The sequence below is a fragment of the Myotis yumanensis genome, unplaced genomic scaffold, assembly GCF_028538775.1.
Source record: "Myotis yumanensis isolate MYYU_CA2020_CCGP unplaced genomic scaffold, mMyoYum1.0.hap1 SCAF_8, whole genome shotgun sequence".
NCBI lineage: Eukaryota > Metazoa > Chordata > Mammalia > Chiroptera > Vespertilionidae > Myotis > Myotis yumanensis.
The window spans coordinates 64952652-64977991 of NW_027223759.1; the positions used below are offsets into that span (position 1 = coordinate 64952652).

At 42.1% G+C, this 25340-nt stretch overlaps 1 protein-coding gene across 1 annotated transcript; it reads left to right on the plus strand.

Moving 5' to 3' along the window:
• Positions 1-20969: 20969 nt before the first annotated feature.
• Positions 20970-21448, plus strand: LOC139015700 (fatty acid-binding protein, heart-like). The gene has a single exon (XM_070423455.1). It carries the CDS (start codon positions 20970-20972, stop codon positions 21369-21371), a length of 402 nt encoding a protein of 133 aa, XP_070279556.1. The 3' UTR covers positions 21372-21448.
• Positions 21449-25340: the final 3892 nt, after the last annotated feature.

Below are 25340 nucleotides of genomic sequence, written 5' to 3' on the forward strand. Positions count from 1 at the left end.
CCATTTTACAAACCTAAGGTATCTATGACCTTAATGGTATTTCTTTGCATTTCACTATGTGTGTGTGTGTGTGTGTGGTGTGTATGTGTGTTTATGAACTTTTATCTAAAGAGTACAAATATTTGAAATTATTTTGACATATAAATTTCCAGAAAACTTATTTCCATTTGCAGAGGAGAAATCATTCTACTGCACATACAGCAGCTACTGATATCTTCCATTCACCCCTACAGACACACTCTTCCTTTGACCTTCTTCACATAACTCTTGTCCCAGGAGGCAAGGACTACAGCAAAGAGCTTTCTTCCCTCCAAACTTCCATTGGGTTTGGCCAATGGGGAGCCCCAGGAAGATGGAAAGAATGGGAAATGTGAGGGTGATGTCTTTATTCCTAAGCACCCTCCCTGCCAGTTGCTATGGATTAGCCATGTCCCTCTATTGAAGTACAGCTCCTGGCACGTAGCCTACCAGTGGTTGGCAAACTCATTAGTCAACAGAGCCAAATATCAACAGTACAACGATTGAAATTTCTTTTGAGAGCCAAATTTTTTAAACTTAAACTATATAGGTAGGTAAATTGTTATTAACTTAATTAGGGTACTCCTAAGGCTTAGGAAGAGCCACACTCAAGGGGCCAAAGAGCCGCATGTGGCTTGTGAGCCGCAGTTTGCCGACCACGGGCTCCTTCCAGGTTCTGTTAACTTATTCTTTCCATGCCCCTTCCAGCCTAGAGTTTGTAAGTGTGGATGCAAACTCTGAGATATTTCACTTCCCTTGTTGCTTTCCTAAGCTCTTCCCACACTACAATAAACACCAGTCTCTTTATTAAATTCTCCTTAATTATGCAGTTTGAGTGTGTCATTTTTCTTTTTCTTGCCAGAGTCTTAATTGATGTGCCAAAGGTCTAGTGAAGATATTCAGGGGATATCCCTTAGGTTTTCCTTTCTCTTACAACATAATTTTTGTTTGCTATAATTGCTTTATGGTCTGCCTGCTGAATTCTCTGCCATGAGCTGCATTCTACAGTGATGTTGGTGGAGAGAGATTTAACATGTTTACTTCAAAACATCTTTTCCTTGCCGGCATCTGAGTTGAAAAACAACTCTCCCATTACAAAGCTCTAGAACATTTCCTGTGTAACATCACTAAATATCTTTTTGGCAAGACTATCTCAGGATGTAACTGCTAACCTCCTCACATCAGGGCCGAGCCAGTTAAAATAGCATCTTGAGTAGGGAAGCCTACTATGACATGGACACCATCTAATATTATAGTTAAAGCAATTTTCTTTCTTTCTTCCATACAGATCTGGGCTTGGGGAAATATCATTGTCTTCTCTCATTTACAAAAAACAAAAACAAAAACAAAAAAACAAAAACCAACAACAAAAAAATTATGTCACATTTTGGATTTGTTAATTAAAGGCAGGAAAAACTTTGCACATTAAAGTTTTCTAGCAAAAACTCTTTAATTTGTACAATATTTAAATGCTTTTTCTGACATGTCTCATGATTTTTTAAATCACTGTTCATCTTTTTTGCATTTTAAATCAGATTCAATTATGAAAACACCTTTTCCTTTTTATAATATCAGAAGCCTCTGCTAACTACTTCTTTGCAGAGAAATTTGAAAGGTTCTATTTATGTATTTATTTATATTATGTATTATTTTATACATTTATTGTACTTTATTTTTTAAATTTTATCTTATTTGCTCTAGCTGGTTTGGCTCAGTGGATAAAGCATTGGCCCATGGACTGAAGGGTCCCAGGTTTGATTCTGGTCAAGGGAATGTACCTTGATTGCAGGCTCAATCCCCAGTCCTGGTCAAGGCATGTAGAGGACAACCAATCTCTCTCAAATCGATATTTCTTTCTCTCTGTCTCTCCCCTTTCCTTCCACTTTCTCTAAAAATCAAAGGAAGAATTTCCTCTGGTGAGGATTAAAACAAATTTATTTTTTTCCATCACCATTTGTTCTCTGTATGCCCTCTTTTACATATTTATTTTATATACTAGAGTCCCAGTGCACAAAAATTTGTGCACTCGGTGGGGGGAGGGGGAGTCCCTCAGCCCAGCCTGTGCCCTCTCGCAGTCTGGGACCCCTTGGGGGATGTCCACCTGCTGGCTTAGGCCTGCTCCCTGGGGAATCAGGCCTAAGCTGGCAGTCAGACATCCCTCTGGCAGCCCGGGACCCCTCGGGGGAGGTCCACTTGCCAGCAGGGAGCAGGCCTAAGCTGCAGTCGGACATCCTTAGCGCTGCTGAGAAGGCGAGAGAGGCTCCCACCACCACTGCTGTGCTGGAAGCCATCAGCCTGGCTTGTGGCTGAGCAGAGCTCCCCCTGTGGGAGCGCACTGACCACCAGGGGGCAGCTCCTGCATTGAGCATCTACCCGCTGGTGGTCAGTGTGTGTCATAGTGACCAGTCATTCCCAGTCATTCTGCTGTTAGGGTCAATTTGCATATTACCCTTTTATTATATAGGACTAGAGGCCCATTGCACGAAGAGATTCATGCAATAGGCCTTCTTTCCCCTGGCTGCCAGCACCAGTTTTCCTCTGGCACCCGGGACCCAGACCTTCACTCTGGCCACCGCCTTCCATCTTCACTCTGGACATAGTCTTCGCTACGGCTGGAGCCTTCAGTCTTTGCTCCTCGCTCCGGCAGGAGTCTTCAGTCTCCGGCCAGAGCTGCTCCTGTAGCTCCTTCCACCCCCCACCCTCCCCCTCATAGCTTGATTGCTGCTTCATCTGCAGACCTCGCCGACGGGCTCCTGGGTTCCAGGGGGCCACCTTGCCTGTGGCCTGGCTTTCTGATCAGGATCACAGGCCACAGGCAAGGTGGCTCCTGAGTCCCGGGGGCCCACCTTGCCTGTGGCCCAGCTTTCTGATCACGATCATGATCACGGCTGCAGGGTCCCGCCCCCCAGGGCTGCACACGGGGCCCGGGTGGCGGCTCGCGCTGGCCCACCCTGCCTGCAGTATGCAAATTAGCCGCCATCTTTGTTGGCGGTTAATTTGCATATAGCGCTGATTAGCCAATGGGAGGCATAGCGAAGGTACAGTCAATTACCATGTTTGTCTATTATTAGATAGGATAGAGGCCTGGTGCATGGGTTGGGGCCAGCTGGTTTGCCCTGAGGGTGTCCTGGATCAGGGCGGGGGTCCCGCTGGGGTGCCTGGCCAGCCTGGGTGAGGGGCTGATGGCTGTTTGCAGGCTGGTCAAGCCCCCCAGCAGGGACCCTCACCCCATGGGGTTGTGGCCAGCCTGGGTGAGGGGCTTAGGGCCGTTTTCAGGCTGGCCACACCCCCTTCAGTGTAGGGGTCCCCACTGGGGTGCCTGGCCAACCTGGGTGAGGGGCTGATGGCTGTTTTCAGGCTGACCACGCCCCCCAGTGACCCAAGCTCCCAGCCTCTCCTTTTTTTCTTTTTTTTTCTGGGATTAATTTATCTTCTATAATTGAAACTTTGTAGCCTTGACCGGAGCCAAGGGCCAGCCAGGGCAGGTGGGAAGCTTGGCTTCCTCCATTGCCGGGGAAACCCAAGCCTCCTGCTCGCTCCAGCTTCGTGGCCACTGCCATCTTAGTTGGGTTAATTTGCATACTTGCTCCTGATTGGCTGGTGGGCATGGCTTGAGCGTAGCGGAGGGATGGTTAATTTGCACGTTTCTCTTTTATTATATAGGATGATGTACTTGATTATTTGTTTATACAGTTATATACAAGATAATCTATGCATTCTCTAGTTAAGCCTTCTTAGTTTTTAATTTGAGTTTTTTCATAAAATGTGTTAGTAAAATGGTTGATCAGTAATCAAGTTTCTAGATGGCTGGTGAAATATTTGTTCTTATGTTTCAGAGACCTCTACATGTCCCTGAAGCTTTATAGTGACTTCATGCGTAAATGGGATAACCTTTAGTTGATTAGAATATTTCATTAGTCTGAACATATCTCTCCTTGACCTTGTCAAATAATTGAGGTGTTAATTTCCTTTTTTAGATCCTCAATCATGGGTTAAGGGATAGACAATAAATTATGTGATTTGGAGGAATGCAGTGAAAGAAATTGTTAATGCTTTATGGCACACAAAGCAGTGTTATTTTTTCTAACTGCCATGGTCTTTTATTCTTATAACATTTAGAATTGAGCTTTAAGTAGTATAGGGTATTGATATTTATTGAGATATATTCCAAATCAGTGTTATTTCTTTGGATAGTAAAAGTGAATAGTAAATTAAGGCCCCTGGTCCAAATCCTGCCTGTTTATATATGACCTGTGAGACAAGAATGGTTTTACTTTTTTTTTTAATCAAATGGAAAATAATATTTTATTACATGTGAAAATTATATGAAATTCAAATTTCAGTGCCCATAAATAATTATTGGAATATAACCACATTTACCCATTACAGTGGGGCCTTGACTTACGAGTTTAATTCGTTCCGTGACAGAGCTCGTAATTCAAATTACTTGTATGTCAAATCTTAAAGTGAATGAGTGAGACACGTGATGCTGGGCTGATGTTGTGGCGTTCACTGTGACGTTCGCTGTGCCAATTAGCGGTGGGGTATCTGAAGCTGGCTTGTAACCCGAATTTTAGCTCGCAACTCAAAGCAAAAAATCGGCTGAGAGACGGCTTGTATCTCGAAAAACTCGTTAGTCGGGACACTCGTAAGTCAAGGCCCCACTGTACATGTTCACAGCCATTCACAATGCAATGGCAGAACTGAGTAGTTGAGACAAAGACTCTAAATCTGAACATTACTGGCCCTTTGCAGAAAAATTTACAGGCCCCTGGTTTAGATAATCAAGTATAATTTTTTAATAAACTAACTGAAAAACTTAACTCTCTTGGTAGCTATTGATTCAGTGATTACCAGATCATCCCAAATATAAATTTTTTAGTAGTAGCTTCATAAAGGATAAGCAGCATACCAGTATTATGCCCACAGCAAGAGCCATAGCTGGGAAGATGATAGGATCATATGAAATTGTTTGGCAGTCACTCTTGTTTGGTTATCAAGTACGGCATATGGCATGGTATCTTATATTTGACAGTGCTTCTGGATATCTTCAAAACTTTATATTGGACCTTTTACTCACCTCAAAGAGGAACAACAGCAGGAAAGGGAGCAAAACCCATTGTGGGCTTCAGATGAAATCAATCTCACCACGTGCCTCATGAAGTAAGGACTACTCTGATATTTAACACCATTACCACTAATCCCACTTCACATATAAAAAACAAAGGGATCTATGGATAGAGTATGGATATATTTTCCTCATATTCGTACTCAAAATGGGCCCCGGAACATGTGTTTCAATTATGGTCTTCCCCTTGATTCTTGATGGACAATTACACATATATCTTTATTTGTTCCCCCAGCCCCCACCCTTGCAATCTAATTCCCAGCAGGAAATTTACTCAGCTGCCAACGTGGGATCATCTAATTGACTCAGAAAGAATCTGAATGAGTTTCTAAATATCCAACTGAAATCAATTGTGACTCTTTATTTTAGGCCCCAGGCAGATTGAAATTGAGACAATAAATGGAAGCACCTCATTCTAAAAGAATGAGAGTTGGCAGCTTTGTAGCAAGTATTGTATACATACACTCACATACCCCCATGCACGTACACACCCAGAGACACTCATTTGCAAAGTTTTATATTCAGGAAGAATGCATGACTAGATATATGTTTTACCTCTTAAAATCTTTAGCTTTCTAAGATCTGTGATTTTTAGTAATCTAGAAAAACATTTCATTCAGAAATAAATATTGAGGACTGTAGGAAGTGGGAACCATGGCTAATTCACAGCATACTAATGTAAAGACTAGTGTACTCTCCTTCTTACAAAGGTCTTAAGACTAATTTTTTGTGCTCTAAGTTTTATTTTTCTCATGGAAAAGTTTTTCCCAAGGTTCATCAATTTGTGCACATTTTATGTTCAACTGTTTTCATTAAATTCTAATTTGTGTGAAGTAGAAACAATGAGAATTTCAAACAGCATTGTTACGGGCTCAGTAGCCCATCTGCCATGCTGCTGTCTTTTCCTAACAGTGAAGAAACAACTGTGAGAATAAACAAAGTGTCTCGCACCACCTCTCAATGTTAGAATTCGAAGTATCTGAACCTTTAAAAAGGAGGGACCTGAATGTTCAGTTTTTGCTATGGTAAATAATCATGATGAGCACGATTGGAAACTAATTCAAGGCGTGGCATTGTAGCATAAATTCTAGTGAACATTCCGTGGTTAAACAAACACACCACATGAGCTATTGTTTTCAGGAGATTTAATGGCGATACACCAGTCCTCTGGTGTGTTCAGAAAAAGACCTTTTAATTTCAGATCCTTACAAAGGATGCTCTTTTTCCATCAGTGGAGTTCAGAAGCTTTATCCCTGTCCCTCCCAAAGGAAGAAAGGATGCTGAGGAACTATAAGATCACAGGCACAACACAGGTTATATATGGAGAAAAGCCGTTTCTGACTTACGTAGGAAAGCAGGAGCCAGTATTTTGCACACCTCACTGGAGGGAGGAACATCAGGTAAAAAATAATTCAAGACAAAGCTTGGAAGGAGTTTTGTTCCCAAGCCTAGTTTATGCCATCAGATAGCATGTAGAACTGTGGGGGACCCACGAAAGAGGATTAACAGAATTTGGACAATGCATGGAAAAGGGGTTTGTTCAAAATAAACCAGAGCACACTAAGGGTTATTTCCAGTTGCTCCTCACTGAAAGTGAGTACCATACCAGTGCAAATGTTCATAGGTATGTATGATTATGTATTAATGCATTAAGAACTAAGGATTGTTTTCTTTACGAATATGGAATATTATTAATGAAAGTATTAAGACTATAGTTAATCCTTATATTCAGTCTCATGTGAAGATGATGAGAATATTCTTCCCATTCTTTTCCATTGTCTTCAAACTTCCTGCACCAAACACTTCCCCGAGTCTTATACTAGACACTAGTGGCCCTGGGCACAAATCCGTGCACAAGTAGCTCACTGCCATGCCACTTGCCTCAGCTGGCTGTCCTGCCCACCTCCGCTCATAGCTCTCCAGAGCACTTAGCTCGCTGTCCCACCCTCTTGTAGCTTTTTGCTGCTCCTAGCTCACTGCCCCGCCCTCCTGCTGTTTGGTCATTATGTGAGAATGTCCTGACCAATTTGCATGTTACCCTATTGTAAGTATAGATTGTCAGTGGTAAATAAAGCAAAACAAAACATATATCTATTTAAAGGAGGGTTCTGGGACCCTGAATATCTTTTGTCATTTAAACAGCACTCTATGAAGAAGCAACACTGTGGGCCAGGGAACAGTTTAGCCCTTGAGCTGAGTAGAGTTGGTTTAGAAATCTGGCTATTTCTTTATCCATGATCCTAAGCAAGGTACTAGGCCTCTCTGGATATCATTTCCTTATCTGTTAAAGAGGTTGTATTGCTATCCTAGGGCTTCCATAACCCAGTTCCACAAACTGGGGGGTTTAACCCTTTGAGTGCCAACCAATATCCTAGGAACTATGCTAAAATTGCCAAGGCATTTTTGCTGATTTTACAGCAGTTTAGGAAAAAAATTATGAATCGCAAGTAAATGAAGTTACACATTCAATATCTTCCACAAAATCGTCATCTTCACAGCAAGAATTGACATATTTAGCAATATCACCATCACTAATAAAAGCAGACTTAGAACTGGACACTGCAGGAGGAGCGTGATTGCGCTCCCCGGCACTCTAGGGGTTAAAACAGCAGCCATCTATTCTCACAGTTCTGAAGGCTGGAAGTCTGAGATCAAGGCATTAAGAGGGTGGGCTCCTTTTGAGGGCTCTGAGGGATGATCTCTTCCATGCTACTCTTCTAGCTTCCAGTGAGGGCAATCCTTGGCTTGAAGATGCATCACTCCAGTGTCTGCCTAATTCTTAATATGACACTCTCCCTGAGTATGCTCAAATTTCCCTCTTTTTATAAGGACACTAGTCACATTGGATTAAGGCCCACCCTAATCATTTCTTCTTAATGTGATTACACTTGCAAAGGCCCTATTTCCAGATAAGGTTACATTTATAGGCATGGGAGTTGGAACTTCAATATTTGTTTTAAGGGACACAATTCAACTCAGAACAGTGGGTAATAATTAACACTTCCATAAGCACTAAAGGAAGGATTAAACAATAATGCAAAGACCACTGAAAGCAAGTTTGTTTGTGCCTATGAAAAAAAAAGCACATATTTTGGGCTCCCCAACATCCATCATGTATAGCTTGGTAATATAGTCAGGCTTTGGGCCCTCTCCACACCACTGGCTCTACTACTACCAGCTCCACTTGTTACCTTGGCAAATTATGATCATTATTATGATCAACATTATTATGACTATTACTATAATGTTGTCCTAACATGGCTTCTTCTGTGTATGTGTGCTCAAACCTTTGCAAAGCTTAGTGCTGTACATGTGTGAACTTTCTCTCTGTTCCAACTCTTCAAAGTTCTGCTTGAAAGGGGCTGTGAGCTGGTATGAACTGGAAATCTGAATGGCTGTGTGAACACAAAGACAGATGGCAGAACCCCCAGTGGAATGCGTGGCCAGCACATGGCTGCTATTTGTTTTCCCTCTCGCGTAGTCAGCAGACACACTGTGACTGTACGGCAGCTGTGGTGAGATTTACTTCCAGAACTCCTCAGGACGATGGGGCTAGGAATAGCCGGGGTTACCTGGACAGGCTAAGTCCTAAAAAGGAAGCAAAGAATCTTTTTATCGCTTGGGAATAGGAGATACGAGGCAAGGTACATAGTGAATGAGGAAACATATTTTAATTTTCAAGAGAGACTTGGAACCCAAAATTCTGCTTCCGATATCATTGGGATTTATTTACCTTCTTCAGGGTCTTCCTGTCATCCTCAGGCTAATGTCCAAGTTTCTTTGTGCCCCTGGCAAGCTATTTCACATCTGGCCCCTGATACTTTTTTAGATTCACTCTATTTGTTATCTCTTATGTTAACAAATTCCTTGCATTCCTACCACATGTATACTTTTTCTGGAATGAAATTTTTACATTTCACCTGGATAATTTCTGCCTTCTTAAAACTTCAGCTCAGGCTACATGTCTCCAGGGGAGTCTTCTGCATACCGTGCCCTCCCTTCTGCCCCATTTTGGGATCATTGTACATCTATCTCATTATTTCTCAGATTATATTAACGGTTTTCCTTTTTCCGCTGGACAATATCTTTTTCATTTTGAGCCTTTGGGGTCTGGGAACTAGTTAGTGTTCAATAACTGTTAGTTGAATTGAATTTCATAAGAATGAATTTTTAATTCCTTTTTCTCTTTCTCTCTTTTATATCACTTGGGAGAAAAATAACCAAAGATATGAGATTCGATTTAGTCCTCTTTCAAAATAATGAATATTTTTTCTTAACAGAGGAGGACATAAAGAACTCCAAGAGAACAAGAGGCAGACTAAACCATATCTGAAAATCATCCGTTCATTCAACAAATATTGACTCCATATCGTCCATGTAGTAGGCATTGGAGATACAATATGAGAAAGTCCTTGTCCTGAACATAAAGAGCTCTTGCTATGACATGTAAAGATACTTTTAGTATAAGAGTACCAAAAAGTTTCTTTCATGCTGGCATAATCAAAGATTTCTAAGCATGAGAAGGAAGTCTTGCCTTAAAAGTACTGAATAAATTTCTGTTTCTATTTTCTCACTCTCCGTGTATTTTATAACTAATTCTAATCTTGTTTTCACTCCTACTTTTTCACTTAATTGCTTCGTCAAAGTACAAAATGACCTCCAGGTTTTAAAATCTAGTGATTATTTTTCTCTTTTTATATTATTCCACCTATCAGCAAAATTTCTCATGGTTATTCATGCCCTTTCAGAAAAACTTATCTTTGTTTCTAAGACACCTCAGTTTCTTGATTTTTCTACCATACCTCTGACAACTCTTCTTCAGTCTCCCTTGTGGAATCCTCTTGATCCAGAGGTAGATTTGCTGTGATGTTGATGAGGCTTAAGCTTCAGGACCCCTCCACTGCATGGTCATCTTCCAAAACCCTAGGCAAAGAGCTCACAGGGTCATATGTTTTTGCAAAAGAAATGTATTTGCACAGGGATTGAGAGAACAGTCTCTTTTTATTCTAACTCCCTCATCACACTTGCCATCATGTTCAGTGTTGGTAGATTATTCATGAATAATTTTGGAATAAAGGCAATTTGGTTTGAAGATATAGTTTCTTTGGATGTATTGGGTTACATTTATATGGTTCATACTCATGCCAGGTTAATGAGTTTATTGCCAGTGACCCCACTGGCCAACTCACCTGCTGTTGTGACATAAGGGTGTGTAGGGCAAAGGTAGCAGCACAGCATGAATGTGGCACTAGCACTGGATGACTGGGGAGGGAAGGAGAAAAATGCTAGAGGAAAGACTAGATTATTTTTCTGTTCTCTCAATAGAAAATAATATTACAGAATATTTGTGATATGAAAAGGCAATCAGAATATGTAGCCAAGAAAAGGGAAAAATTAGTTTTTAACAATGGGTCAGGCATTAATACTTGCAAATATTATACAATTTGCCTGATTTTGTGATGTTGATGGTATGTATCTTTATTTATACAACTGTAATTTATTGGAATTAATCTATCATTCTAATGTATCTAATATTGTATTTATACATTTTTATCACTTTTCTTTCTTTAAAATATATTTTATTGATTTTTTACAGAGAGGAAGGGAGAGAGATAGAGAGTTTTAAACATCGATGAGAGAGAAACATCGATCAGCTGCCTCCTGCACACCTCCCACTGGGGATGTGCCTGCAACCAAGGTACATGCCCTTGACCGGAATCGAACCCAGGACCCCTCAGTCCGCAGGCCGACGCTCTATCCACTGAGCCAAACCGGTCAGGGCTTTACCACTTTTCTTGAAAAGGGTTCCTGAACTGTATATGCCCCATAAAACCTAAGTTCACTTCTAAGTTGTCTGGGCTGCCCCATTAGCACCTGCATTTTTACATTCTTTCCTAGCTGATATTGCCCAGTCCCATGGTTAAAGGCATCATCTATGTGCATATTTGTTGATTAATTTGGATTAGATTTGGATCACAAAAATTAGAACCTGGTATATGTTTTAATCACCTTTTTTACTTTTGTTTTATTTTTAAACAATAGCAATATATCCATTATTTTTTTTTTAAAGTGTCTCTACCCAGAGGAAAGAGAATACAATTATTTTTAGTTTACTTAAATATTTATAGACCTTTTTTGTTCATGTTTTAATATTTGCATATATGTATATATGTCCACACTTATGCATATAAACATACACGTATACTCTATACAAACATATGCCATATATATTTACATATGTGTATATATATATAATATATACACACAAATATGTGGGTGTATATAACCATATAATATACACAAACATATAAAACATAAAAATGTGATCTATAGAATTTTAAATATTTTTTAGAAATATATATAGCATCACATTAGATTTCTTTCCATGTTGGACCAGATTGATCTATATTCTTTTATTATTTTTAATGATTGGAATTTTTAACTGTTGAAACCATTGTATGATTCTTAAGGACACTGGAGATCTCCATCTCAGAGCCCTATCAGAGCAGTTGATCGCCAGTGGCCTCATCCTCATGCCATGAAAGGTAGGCACTTTAATGTTGGATTTAATACATGGCAAAGAGGAAAAGCAGGAAGCTGATTTGTTAACTAAAGGGCTATAAAAGCAAGTAAACAAACAAAGGCATTGATAAGCTTTTCTTTCTGATTTCTGATTCATTTAGCCCTTGACTTTTATTAAAGGGCAACACTGAAGGTGGCCTCAGGACAATATTTCTTATGTTCCCAAGACTAGCAGAATATGCTACGATCTCTGGTTCCAATCTGAAGCATGACCCTTGGAAAATGGCCCACCTTCTTCACTCCTCCTCATGTTCTCTTCTGCAAATTTTTAAATTACACAGTTAGTTAGATCCCAAAGAACACAATTAAACACTTTATTTCAGGACTTATGATGATTTGAGAAATAAACAGTTCTTTTGTTTTTATATGTTTAACTAAATTAAAGTAGTACAACCTGCCAACCTCTCTAACATTTGAATTTAAGATAAGGAACAATTCTGAAGGAAAGAAGGTTTCAGAAGCAGCTGTAGAGACATGGAGTGGGCTGGGACTGACTGAGGGAAGACAGATTTATTGGCAGATTTGTACGTCTGCGAACACTTGGAAGAGGTTACTGATATTCTTGAGATGAAAGAGGGACTCCAATTGTAGCGTGGATACTTTGAATTCATCCCAAAAGTTTGCTGTACTGATTCAGAATCATTGACAGCTTTATTTTGTATGTATACATGTAGTCATGTGTGTATGATTGCAGTTAATTATGGTACCAATTCCTTTAGGACTTTGGTCTGTATACACCCTTGTTGTGTTTTCTCTCTTATCTATAACACCACAGAGAAGAGCAATAATTTTAGGCCAATATACTAGCCATGGGGGCTGTCTAGTGTCCTTAAGAATTGGGATGCTCCAAAGGTACTTAGCTTACCTTCAACTTGCCCTTGAGGAACATTTACAGATGGATGGGAGGGATGCATGTATGAGAGGTTTAGGGAAGGCTGCTTACTATGAATGGGATCTGGTTGGACTCACCACAAGATAAAATCACCCTAATAATTAAGAAGCAAAAGTGAGAGGAAAGCAAAGTATATGCCAGATGATACTTTATACTTTGCAGGATGATATGAAGGCTGCTGCAAAGGTGTGTGCATCGCTGCACATACAAATATGTTCCATTTTTTGTGCTTGCTTATGTGTTTGCATCTTTCTGTCTGTTTATTATTGAGTTTATCTGGTGTTTTTACATATTTATGTGAAGAATGAGTAGGTTCATCCACGTGAATTCTGTATCTTCCTCTAGATCGGTAATTCTGTAATTTTGATTCTGTGTTTTCATCAATGCTCTTGTATATGTCTGTGTGTATCTGGTTCAAATGTATTCTGTGTGTCTATCTGTTGCACTGTATGTTCATGGTTACAATGGAAATTGGTAAAAAGAAGTGTCTTTCTTGCCCTGTCATCTAATTGGAGTCAGAAAGATGAATGTCTGACTTGCTTTCTTGCTTCTTGGCCAGACTTGAAACTGAAAATTTGGAAATTGTCAGGGAATGAATCAAAGTTAGTGGCACCTGCAGCATGGTTAATTTTATGTGTCAACAGGGTGCTGAGATATGTGGTTAAACATTACTCTGGTTGTGCCTGTGAGGGTGTTTTGGATGAGATTAACATTTGAGTTGGTAGACTGATTAAAGCAGGGTGCCCTTCCTAATGTGGGTGAGCCTCATTCAATCAGTTGAAGGCCTAAAGAGAACAAAGACAACAAAAAGCTGACCCTCCAACAACCAGGAGAGAACTCTTACTGCCTGATAGCTTGAGCTGGGATATTGGTCTTTCCCTGCCTTGGGACTTAAACTGCAAAATCAGCTCTTCTTGGATCTTGAGCATGCCAAGTTTTAGATAGGAACTACACCATTTCTCTCCTGAGTCTCCAACTGGCTGACTGCAGATCTTGGTATTTCTCAGCCTCCCTAATCACATGAACCAACTATACATATATATATATATATATATATATATATATATATATATATATATATAGTATTTTTATATAAATATGTATATGTACTTTATGTGAAATATAAAATATATAGATATATAATTCTAGCTATCTTATGTACTGAATTTATCTCTTATTGGTTCTGTAATTGTGGAGAATTCTGATTGATAAAGCACCCAATAAATCTGTTAGGATGGAATGTGTTTCTGGTAACCTGCTTAGGAATGAGACTTCAGGGGTGACATTGGAGCAGCCTAGACAAAAGAGGGAAGGCCTGAAGTGATTCAATCTGCCCTCATCTGGCTTTGATTCAAGAAGGGAGGCGATTTAAATCAGGATTACAGTAGTTTGAACTTGCCTGAAATATTTGCATGAGAACTTTCAAAACATATGTGAGGACACTGCCTCTAAATTTCTTACACCTAAAAATGGCCCACATAGAAATGAGTCATTATTTTCCTTAGATATTTTGTTCTCTTTCTGTTTACTCCCACCTTCACCTTGAAATATACTATATATTTAACCCTCTTATAATTTTGACATTTCTAAATAATTTAAATGTAAAATGGTGGGAAATGGGAGTAAATTAAGGTATTTTTATAGGTTTACTAGAAAGAGTTTTGTCAGTTTCTGATTGCCTTTGTCTTGGATAACATGTTCCAACATAGATTTTTCAATCTCATGAAATAGTATTGGAAAAATAAAGTGGGTTGTTTTAGTCCTCCCATCCTTTCTACTACATTTTTTTTTTTTAATATTCTAACCACATAGAAAAATTTCAAACTAAAAACCACAAGTCATTCTTCAAGGAACATTGCTCTACCACTTCTCAATGACTTATTTCTGGGCACTTCTAGACAGGCATTCTTTGGGCTTCTGAAGAGTCACAACTCTTACAGGAAAGAAACTGGAATCTGATTATTAGAAGGTGGTTAAATTTAATTCACCTCTCAATACCTCTAAGCTTGAGATTAGAATTCCTTGGAAACCCCAGATCTAAATGATCATCAATTTTTTCAATGATTTCTTTCTGACATAAAGATGATCCCTTGCTCTCATGATAGGAGACAGCATCTTTTAATGCCAGAATATTTTATATGTTTATATTTGTTAGCTTTTATTTTTCATACTTTATTTTCAAAGGGCAATGGCAAGTCCTCATTGGTCCCTCAGTTTCTTGGAAACCTAACTCCAATCTTCTAGGCTTCTCCATCTCTGTACCACTGTCTGAGATGGAGAAGCCTAGCAGATGTGTGTCATTGAAAACTGATAGACCCCCGCATGTGATACCGGTTGTAATGAGAGAATCTGTAAACTCAAATGCCTACCAGGACCACTTAGATTATGTAAATGGGCATGGCAGTCCTGATGGGGACTGAGGTGAGCCATAGAACATATATTCTGTCAGAAAAGAGGAGGGGAAAATATGATTGTTTATGTGAAACATCCCAACTTAAAAACAGACATTACTAAATCAAATGTTCTTTAAAAAATATATATCAAACCTTGCAAACTGGATTTGGCTCATACCCCTATAGTTTGTGACCTACCTTTAGAAATGATCTTTCCTTTCACATATTCTATAAAATGGGAGTGAAATGTTATGACAATTTTGAGAGCATGTGAGGAATTTTTATTAAATGAATGTTCAAATTTCTCTTAAAACAACTTTTTTTTCTCGATTTGTTTGCCTTCTTTTTCTCTATTGTGATTCCTTATTGCTTTCCTAAAGTAACAGCATAAAGAATTTTCTTTAATGCTGATTATATATACACTAGAGGCCCGGTGCACAAAAATTTGTGCACTCGGGGGTGGGGGATCCCTCAGCCCGGCCTGTGCCCTCTCGCAGTCTGGGATCCCTCGGGGGATGACCACCTGCTAGCTTAGGCCTGCTCCCTGGGGGATTGGGCCTAAGATGGCAATCAGACGTCCCTCTGGCAGCCGGGCAGCCCTTTGGGGATGTCCACTTGCCAGCGGGGAGCAGGCCTAAGCTGCAGTCAGACATCCTTAGCGCTGCTGAGGAGGCAGGAGAGGCTCCCACCACCACTGCTGTACTGGCAGCTATCAGCCTGGCTTGTGGCTGAGCAGAGCTCCCCCATGTGGGAGTGCACTGACCACCAGAGGGAAGCTCCTGCATTGAGTGTCTGCCCCCTGCTGGTCAGTGTGTGTCATAGTGACCAGTCATTCCCAGTCTTTCTGCTGTTAGGGTCAGTTTGCATATTACCCTTTTACTATATAGGATAGAGGCCTGGTGCACGGGTGGGGACCGGCTGGTTTGCCTTGAAGGGTGTCCTGGATCAGGGTGGGGTCCCGCTTGGGTGCCTGGCCAGCCTGGATGAAGGGCTGAGGGCTGTTTTCAGGCTGGCAGGTGACTGAAGCTCCCAGCCTCTCCTTTTTTTATTTATTTTTTATTCTGGGATTTATTTACCTTCTATAATTGAAACATTGTTGCTGTCACTGGTGCTCCCAGCTCTGAGGCTGCGGCCGGCTGAAAGCAGGTATCTGGGGTTTGTTTAGCTTCTATAATTGAAACGTTGTTGCTTCCGGAGCTCAGAGCCGGGCCATGGCAGGCGGGGAACCTTGGCTTCCTCCATCACTGGAGCAAGCAAACCTCCAGCTAACTTCAGATGTGTGGCTGCCGGCTGCCATCTTGGTTGGGTTAATTTGCATAGCACCCTGATTAGCCAATGGGAAGCATAGAGGAGGTATGGTTAATTACCCTTTTTGTCTTTTATTAGATAGGATATAGTTACCTATTCTATCAGATATTATATGTTACATGATAATAAAACATATACATGTGTATGTAATGCCATATGATATTTTATAAAAATTTTCACATGTAATAACTCATTATCTACACTAATAAAAGAGAAAAATGTTAATTGGCGTACGACCGCTACCCTTCCGATTGGCTAATCAGCGTATCCTTATGCAAATTAACTGTCAGCCAAGATGGCGGCCGGCAGCCAGGCAGCTGGAAGCGAACGTGAGGTTTGCTTGCTCCAGTGACTGCAGATTCCAACGTTCCCCGCCTGACTTGCCGGACTCTGAGCTGGCAGTTTGAAACATTCTAACAAATATAGCCGGCTGGGATCTCAGAGCTGAAGTTATACATTGTTTCGATTATAGAACGGCAAACAAACCAGCAGCGGAAGCCTCAGAGCTAGAGCCAGAGCTAAAGCTGGCCCAGAAGAAAAAAAAAAAAGAAAAAAAGGAGTGGTTGGGAGCTTCAGTCAAAACCCCTAGCCTGAAAGCAGTCCTCAGCCCCTCACCCAGACTGGCCAGGCACCCCAGTGGGGACCCCCACCCTGATCCAGGACACCCTTCAGGGCAAACCAGCCAGCCCCCAGGCCTCTATCCTATATAGTAAAAGGGTAATATGCCTCCCAGCACAGGGATCAGCGGAGCCACGAGGCCTCCTGGCACCAGATCAGCATGACAGGGGGCAGCGCCCAAACCCCCTGATCGCCCTGCGGCTCTGTGTGTGACAGGGTGTGGCGTCCCAACCCCCTGCTCGGCCCTGCTCTGTGTGTGACAGGGGGTGGTGCCCCAACCCCCCCCCCCCCCCCCACGGGCCCTGCTCTGTGTGTGACGGGGTAGAGCCATAACCTCCCCATCGGCCCTGCCCTGAGTGTGACAGTGGGGGCGCCCCAACCCCCTGATTGGCCCTGCTCTGTGGGTGACAGGGGGCGGTGCCCTAACTCCCCTATCGGCCCTACTCTGTGCGTGACAGGGGGGAGCTCCCCAACCCCCTGATTGGCCCTGCTCTGTGAGTGACAGGGGACAGTGCCCCAACCCCCTGATGGGCCCTGCTCTGTGAGTGACAGGGGGCAGCGCCCCAACCCCCTGATTGGCCCTGCTCTGTGCATCACAGGGGGTGGCGCCGCAACCTCCCCATTGAACCTGCCTTGAGTGTGATAGGGGGCGGTGCCCCAACCCCCCAATCAGCCCTACCCTGAGCGTGACTGAGGGTGGCATCGCAGCCTCCCAATCTGCCCTGCTCTGTGCATGACAGGGGGCGGTGCCCCAACTCCCCAATCAGCCCTGCTCTGAGCCCGACCAGGGGCTGCACCTAGGGATTGGGCTTGCCCTCTGCCACTCAGGAGCAGGCCTAAGCCAGCAGGTCATTATCTCCCGAGGGGTCCCAGACTGCGAGAGGGCACAGGCCGGGCTGAGGGACCCCCTCTTCCCCCCCGAGTGCACAAATTTTTGTGCACCGGGCCTCTAGTTCTATATAATAAAAGAGGGATATGCTAATTATCCCAGATGCGCTAATTAGCCACGACCAGATATGCTAATTAGTCATGACCAGTATGAAAATTGACCTACACACAAGATGGCCACCCCCATGTGATCAAAGATGGCCACCCCATGTGGCCACAAGATGGCCTGCAGGGGAGGGCAGTTGGGGGTGACCAGGCTGGCAGGGGAGGGCAGTTGGGGGTGATCGGGCCAGAAGGGGAGCAGTTAGGCGCTGATCAGGCTGGCAGGGGAGTGGTTAGGGGGCAATCAGGCAGGCAGGCAGGCAAGTGGTTGGGAGCCAGCAGTCCTGGATTGTGAGAGGAAAGTCCGACTGCTCATTTAGGCCCATTCCGGTGGGATTGGGCCTAAACAGGCAGTCGGACATCCCTTAAGGGGTCCCAGATTGAAGAGGGTGCGGGCTGGGCTGAGGGACACCCCCCCACCCCCAGTGCATGAAGTTTGTGCACCGGGCCTCTAGTATATTTATAAATAGTTTAAAAAATACATTTATTTGCCTTCCCAACCCCTGAAGTTCTTTATACAGAAATTGGGTATTTGGCAATACAGGCATTTAGAATATAATTGTGAACTTGAGAATAAATTGTTAAAAAACTGTCATAACATCCCTGCACTTTCATTGTCTTCTTGACAATTGTGTGTAAAACAAGGTAGCACATTGGAACCAGCGCAGTGGAAAGGTAAGGCACAGCATGGCCCCTTAGAGCAGATGTCTTCATTGGTCAGCTTGACTTCAATGCTCTTAAATGATTTTAACTGAATGCCCTTCCGGGTTCAAAATCCTCATGCCTCTTCTACTAGGCCAAGCTTTCCTATTTAAATTACATGCCTTTGAAAAAGGGAGACCTCTGCAGTGCTGAGCCAAGAAGCATTTTGTAGAAGGAATATATGCTACTTACACTTTTTCACTTGGAGAGATCTTTGGGATCTTTCAGGGTTGGACAAGATCAAGTCTCATCATACCTTACTTTTCTTCCTTGCAAAGACATTTTCCTTTCTTTTTAAAAGCAGTGGCCACTGTTTATTTGTGTTACTTTCATTTATTCCAAATCTGGGTGACGAGAAAGTCTTCTCAACTGCCCTTTTCTTGCTAACCATCAGAATGTGGCAGTCTCAATTTTTAAACATGGGGTGTGTGTGTATGTGTGTGTGTGTGTGTGTGTGTGTATTCATTTTTCACCCCTAATATGGGGGATAATGGCAAAATTAGCCAAGTTAAAGTTAATACTTGAAGATATTAAAATTTTATTTTAATTCTAGCCAGCTTTTTCAGAATGCCCTTTTCACATAGTACTGAAAACTTTTAATAATGTAGTTAGAATTGGTTTTAGATGTTGTTAGCCTAAGCTATGTAGACTTCAGCTCAAAGTAGAATCAGATTAGAAATTGCTGCTGTCACAGTGGAAAACCCTACCCATGATAAACTCTACTTACTAATTTTGCTCCTGTGCTTGAGTACCTTTGGTTTTCCCCTCAAGGTTCCAGAAGTAAGGAACCTGCTTTCTGCCCTTGTGCTGAGGGCTCTCCCATCAGGTGTTTTAGGTCAGTGGTTGGCAAACTCATTAGTCAACAGAGCCAAATATCAACAGTGCAACGATTGAAATTTCTTTTGAGGGCCAAATTTTTTAAACTTAAACTATATAGGTAGGTACATTGTTATTAACTTAATTAGGGTACTCCTAAGGCTTAGGAAGAGCCACACTCAAGGGGCCAAAGAGCCGCATGTGGCTTGCGAGCCGCAGTTAGCTGACCACGGTCCTAGGTAATCCATAACCATTTTCACAGACATATTCCTGAACCTTTGGAGATGCCTCAAGGTGGGAAAGGCTCTTTCCTATGTGGTCTACAGATTCTTCCCTTGGCCTCAGATTACCCCAGAGTCATTTTTCTGAAAACCCCAGCAAAGATATCCAGTGGCCCAGGTTTTTCTTCCAGGAGTAATTTCACTAGTGGGTTGTTGAAACAGCTTTTGTATTTAAATATTGCTCAAGTTTTGTTTTTTATTAATATTGTTGTTTGTTTTTTTACTTATTTTAAATCCACATCTAGTTTTACATCTAGTCTTGGCCTCCTTGGAAGTCATGAAGTCCCCAAGGCTCTGGCTACGATGCATCTCACACTGCAACAACTAGGATGTCTCATCAAATGCATCAATTACTACTTTTAGAGCCCTGTTCTCTGATGGACAATGCCTGACACTTCTATTTCTACTTCAGAGGAGCAGGGGCCTGCTTTATCAGGCCCTAATAACAAACATAGCTGGATATCAATGACTGATTAAACCAGCATTTTCCAAGTCATGTTTCATAAAACCCTACTAATATCCTACAACCAAATTAATTTGGGGAACATTGCATACTCTAGCCCTTCTGGGAAAGTCACCATTTTGTTGTAACACTTTAAGGACCCCGTGAAGTCCTTTAATAAAGATACTTAATTTTTTAATACCAAGCATATTCAAACTTAATTAACCATGAGTTATCTTCCTCACCAATGGAATTATCTTTTCACATATTTTAACATCCTGGAGGCCACTAATGAGGAAACATGAATTTAACACTTTCTAGTGCCATCTTGCAATACTGCTACTTTTCCCCATAAATGGCCCTTCTCACCTTCCTAGATGACTATTTCCCGCCATCATCTCTCTCCCCAGACCTCCAAAGACCCTTACACTCCCCTTACTCTGTACTGGTGACTTGATTCTTACTTCACTCACTGAGAAAACTTTTATGGCACGTTACTTGCACCTGTGCCATATACGCTGTCTTCTCTCCTGTTATAGGGACTCAGTTGTCCACGCTGATGTGAGGCCAACACTGCAACTGGCACAGTGAAGCCCATCCCTTTTAGCTACTTGAGAACTTTGTTCCTCAAATGATGCTATTTCTCTCCTGTGTCGTTAATTGTTCACTATCTACCAGATTATTTCCTAACATAAAAACCTTATACTATCTTTTATACTAAAAACAGAACAAAACGGTCCCGGAGTCCTTCCACGCCTGCTTTGTCGTTTTTTCGCTAACTGCCTAGCCCAGCCTCACCATGGCGGACGCCTTCGTAGGCACCTGGAAGCTGGTGGACAGCAACCACTTCGATGACTACATGAGGTCCATCGGTGTGGATTTTGCTACCAGGCAGGTGGCCAGTGTGATCAAGCCTATCACAATCATCGAAATAAATGGGGACACGATCACCCTGAAAACACAAAGCACCTTCAAGAGCACAGAGATCAGCTTCAAGCTGGGGGTGGAGTTTGACGAGACAACGGCAGATGACAGGAAGGTCAAGTCCACCGTGACGCTGGATGGAGGCAAACTTGTCCATGTGCAGAAATGGAACGGGCAAGAAACAAAACTTGTGCGGGAGCTCGTGGATGGCAAACTCATCCTGACGCTCACCCACGGCAATGTAGTGTGTACGCGCACGTACAAGAAGGAGGCATGACCAGCCCACTGCTTCACTGACAGCTCCGCTGCCAACTGGCTACCCCTGGACTCAGCACCAGATTGCCTCGTCTTTTCCTCTGGCGTTTTGTATAAATCCACCTTGTGGGGGCGGGGGGGGGGGGGAATTCTTCTGGGGTCAGGTGCACTATCCTGGATACAGTTCCAGTTCCCATTGTGTTTGTCTGTCTTAACTGCATCCAAAGAGTGCTCTGAGGTCAATAAAACGGACCCAAGGCCACCCAGTTGCCTTCTTGCCTTTGGTGACATGACTCCATGAGTCTGTTTCCCTGTGTCTGAAAGTGGGCAGAAACGCCTGCCTGAAGGTCACTCAGGAAGAAGCCCTGGATGACACTGAAATGGACAGTCTCTGGGGCGGGGGTAGCTGACCACCTTACACATACAATAATAGAACAGCTGTACCTACACCTTGCCTTTACTCCCTCCCCATGGCCAAATGAGCTAGTCCAACCTGGACTAACCAGTGGCAGGGCTTCCCCAAGCTTGGCTACTGGACTATCACCTTGGGCCACCGGCACTGAATGCCCTTGGGTCTGGACAGTTGCCTTTCTCTGCAATGCTGTGGTCTCTCTTTTTCCAGAATGTAGGCTCAGGACAATGGATCCAGGCTGGTGCCATTTTGGTGGGGAAAAATGCCCACTGGCCAAGATGACTGCTGAGCTCCCACCAATGCCCAGACCATTACTCCCAGTTGTAAATTCTCACTGGTTCTCTAATCTGCTCCGAGGAAAGAGGTCATCTGATTACTAAAGGGAGGGCTTATTAGTGATAAGAAGGCTGTGACCTGATAGTACATCTGGCTCTGAACCTCAGCAGACCTTTCTCCACAGTCTAAAGTTACATATTAAATGTTTTTCTGTCAACTTGTAGACTCAGTGACTTCTCCGTCTGTAAGTTACCTAGGAAGAAGTATAATAGCAATAAGAACTTTCAGTAAGTTTAAAACCAAACACTTCCATTTAGTGCCAGGCATTTAAGCAGGAACCTGAAGTGGAATCCATTGACTCATAGTATTAAACACAAAGTAAAGCAATGATCTTAGCTAAATAAATAAATAAATTAAATTAAATAAAAACAGAACAAAACAAACTAAAAACCAAAAACTCCTCTCCTGGCGCTGACATTTCCTTTTAGCCAGCCTCGATTTTCTCTACTCTGGTTTATAGCAAACTCCTTGAAGGCGTTTTCTGTACTCTCTCCTTTATCTCCTTTCATTCTTTCTACAACCCACTCCAGGCAGGATTTGGCCTCAGAAACTGTTCCTATTTGGTAACACAATCCCCACATTGACAAATCAAATGGTCACTCCTCAGTCCACATTTACGCGTACTGGGCATTTGACCTAGTTGACCGTTCCCTCCTTCTTGAAATACTTTTTTTTTCTCATAATGAGCCCAAAGGATCTAGACACTTTATATTCCTGGCCCAGAAGGCAGTATGAATTTCTTGTTTACACCAGCTCCCCTTGTTCCCCAAGTCCCATGGGGGTGTTGCGAAGGCAAGTCCAAGTGGATGGTGTTCACATAACAGTCTGGTTGATGTCCCAGCCTTGAAACTGGGTTTCCAAAACCTCAATCTTGAAAAGTGGTTACCAGCAAAACTGCTCCACCTTGGCCCAGCAGGTAGAAATGGTCTTTGTTGTCCTGGTCATACACAGATTCACTCTTTGCCCCAGAGGGAGACACTATCTCTAGTTTCCAAGGCTGTTTGCTCTACAAATATCCTTAAAAGAAGTTTCAAACAAAATAATTGCAAGACTTGTAGAAATGTCATGGAGAATGGTTTCCCAATCAATACTTCTGCCTGGAATTCTCCTCTCCCAGATATTTACATGGCTTTCTTCCTTATTTCACCCAGAGCTCTGTTCAAATGTCACCTAATTAGAGAGACTCTCCCTGACCACCTTATCTCTTTCCCTACCTTATTTCCTTTCTTTTTAGCACTTAACTCTATGTGATGTTGTAGTGCATATGAATTTAATTTTGTGTTGCCTATCTCTGCTATTAAAATGCAAGCTTCATTGTGTCCAGAACTTTGTTTTGTTCACTGCTGAATGCTCAGCTCCTAAAATAGTACCTAACAGAGTAAATGATCACTAAATAGTTGTTAAATAAACACATGAATAATTTTGCTCAGTAACCCTGTCCACCTCCTCATTTTTTAAAGAATGAATCATTTTGGTGCCATCCCCATGCAAGGATGTAAGATTTTAAAATTATATTCTTTCAATATAAAAAAGTAGCTTAAACACAATGAAAACACTAATGTACATAATTTGCACAAAAGGCCGAAGAGAATAATTTGTTAATCTTTCCCTCTGTGGATGGTGAGTGATCTCTGGACTCTGGGTGGCACAAGGGAAGTGTATAATACACTTTAGAATTATGTTCAAAAAATGTGGTTAAATATTTTAGAAAGACATTAATCTCAGAAAACCTTCAGTTATCAGGAAAATTGACTAACATGAAATATAACTTTATTAATGAACTGTGCTCTATTGAATTTTCTGGTTCAGCCCATGACAAGAACACCCCAAAAATAAACAGAATGCTTTGCTCAAACCTAGCCTTGCGACTAAATAAAAAATAATGCACGCAAAATTTATTCACATAATTTCTACCAATGTTGTCATGCATAGCAGCTATTTGTCCCACAGACAGAATCCTTAGCGGGTATCTTTTTTATTTTTATTTTTTAAATTCTATGTCCTTCTGCCTGATTTATTTTAAGACCCGGTTCCCATCCCAGTCAGATGCTTAGCCAGTTGACTTGTGTAGGTTTATCTGATTTCTCACCTGCCATTCAGCCTTCTTTGAGTCCTGAGTATACATCTAAGCTGTCTTCTTTTACTTCTCAAGCTTATTAAGATATTTTTATTTTCCACTAGAGTGAGCTAGGTGTGAAGCTGATGAGCTTCCACCCACAGTGCACTAGTTCTTCAATGAATTAGGAGCTTGGGAATGGGAAGAAAACATTTCACCAGCAGCAAGCCAGGAAGCGGAGCACGGAGCCTACGCTCACATCACTGATTGAATCGTCTGTGTGCTTGGACAGCAGGCAGGTCGATTGCAGGCCACCACTCGGGTGTGAGGCCTGGCTGTGTTGTTCTCTGGACTTTCCTCTGGGTGCTAATTGCTTTAGTGAGAGAGACGGTGCGAAGCAATTAAACAGCCCCTTTCTCCCACAGTCCTCATTCTCAGACGCTAGGGGCTGGGCGAGGGCTCCTGCTCTCCCAGTGGGTTGCAAATTGCTCAGAGTGAATAAATACATTTGTTCACTTTTCAAACTGTGACCAGCCACCTGGTCTCTTGTGTTGCTCTCAGAGCAGAGAAGGCAGATGACGGGCTCCTCATTGCTGAACTCCAGCCTATAAAAATGCTTCACCGAGCTCTGAGCTATTTTTGCAAGGACATCTGTTGCCAAAAAAGAATTTTAATTAAGCAAAAACACATCTCTGTTTTGTCCGCGGCAAGGAGGCTTGTGAAAGCTTTCTTGTCTCAGATGCATGCTAAATCTGGAGAAATGGAAGCCTGAAGGTGTTTTGTGAGGGATATTTTGCTGCTCAATTTGAAGGACACAGCAGATATTCCATGGGAAGCAAAGCATTGGAAGTGCATGTTTGTGCTTTTTGAAATAAGGCCCAGCCGGCATTAATAATTAATCGTACGTAATATAATCTGACATGTTACCCCACGGTTTGATAAAGTCGAAAGCTATTTCCACAAGGCAACTTGCCAGTTCTTTTGCTCTCATCCAATCTCCTTTCCAGGTGATATTCATCATTTTAACATCAAGCTTCCAGAACATCACATTAACACATAAATTAGAGGACCTGACGCTGCGCTGGCTGTTATAACTAGTCTAGATAATATTGTCCAATCAGAAAGGGGAAAAAAGAAAAATTATAAACGACACCAGAAAGCAGGTTGTGGACATTAATACTGCATAA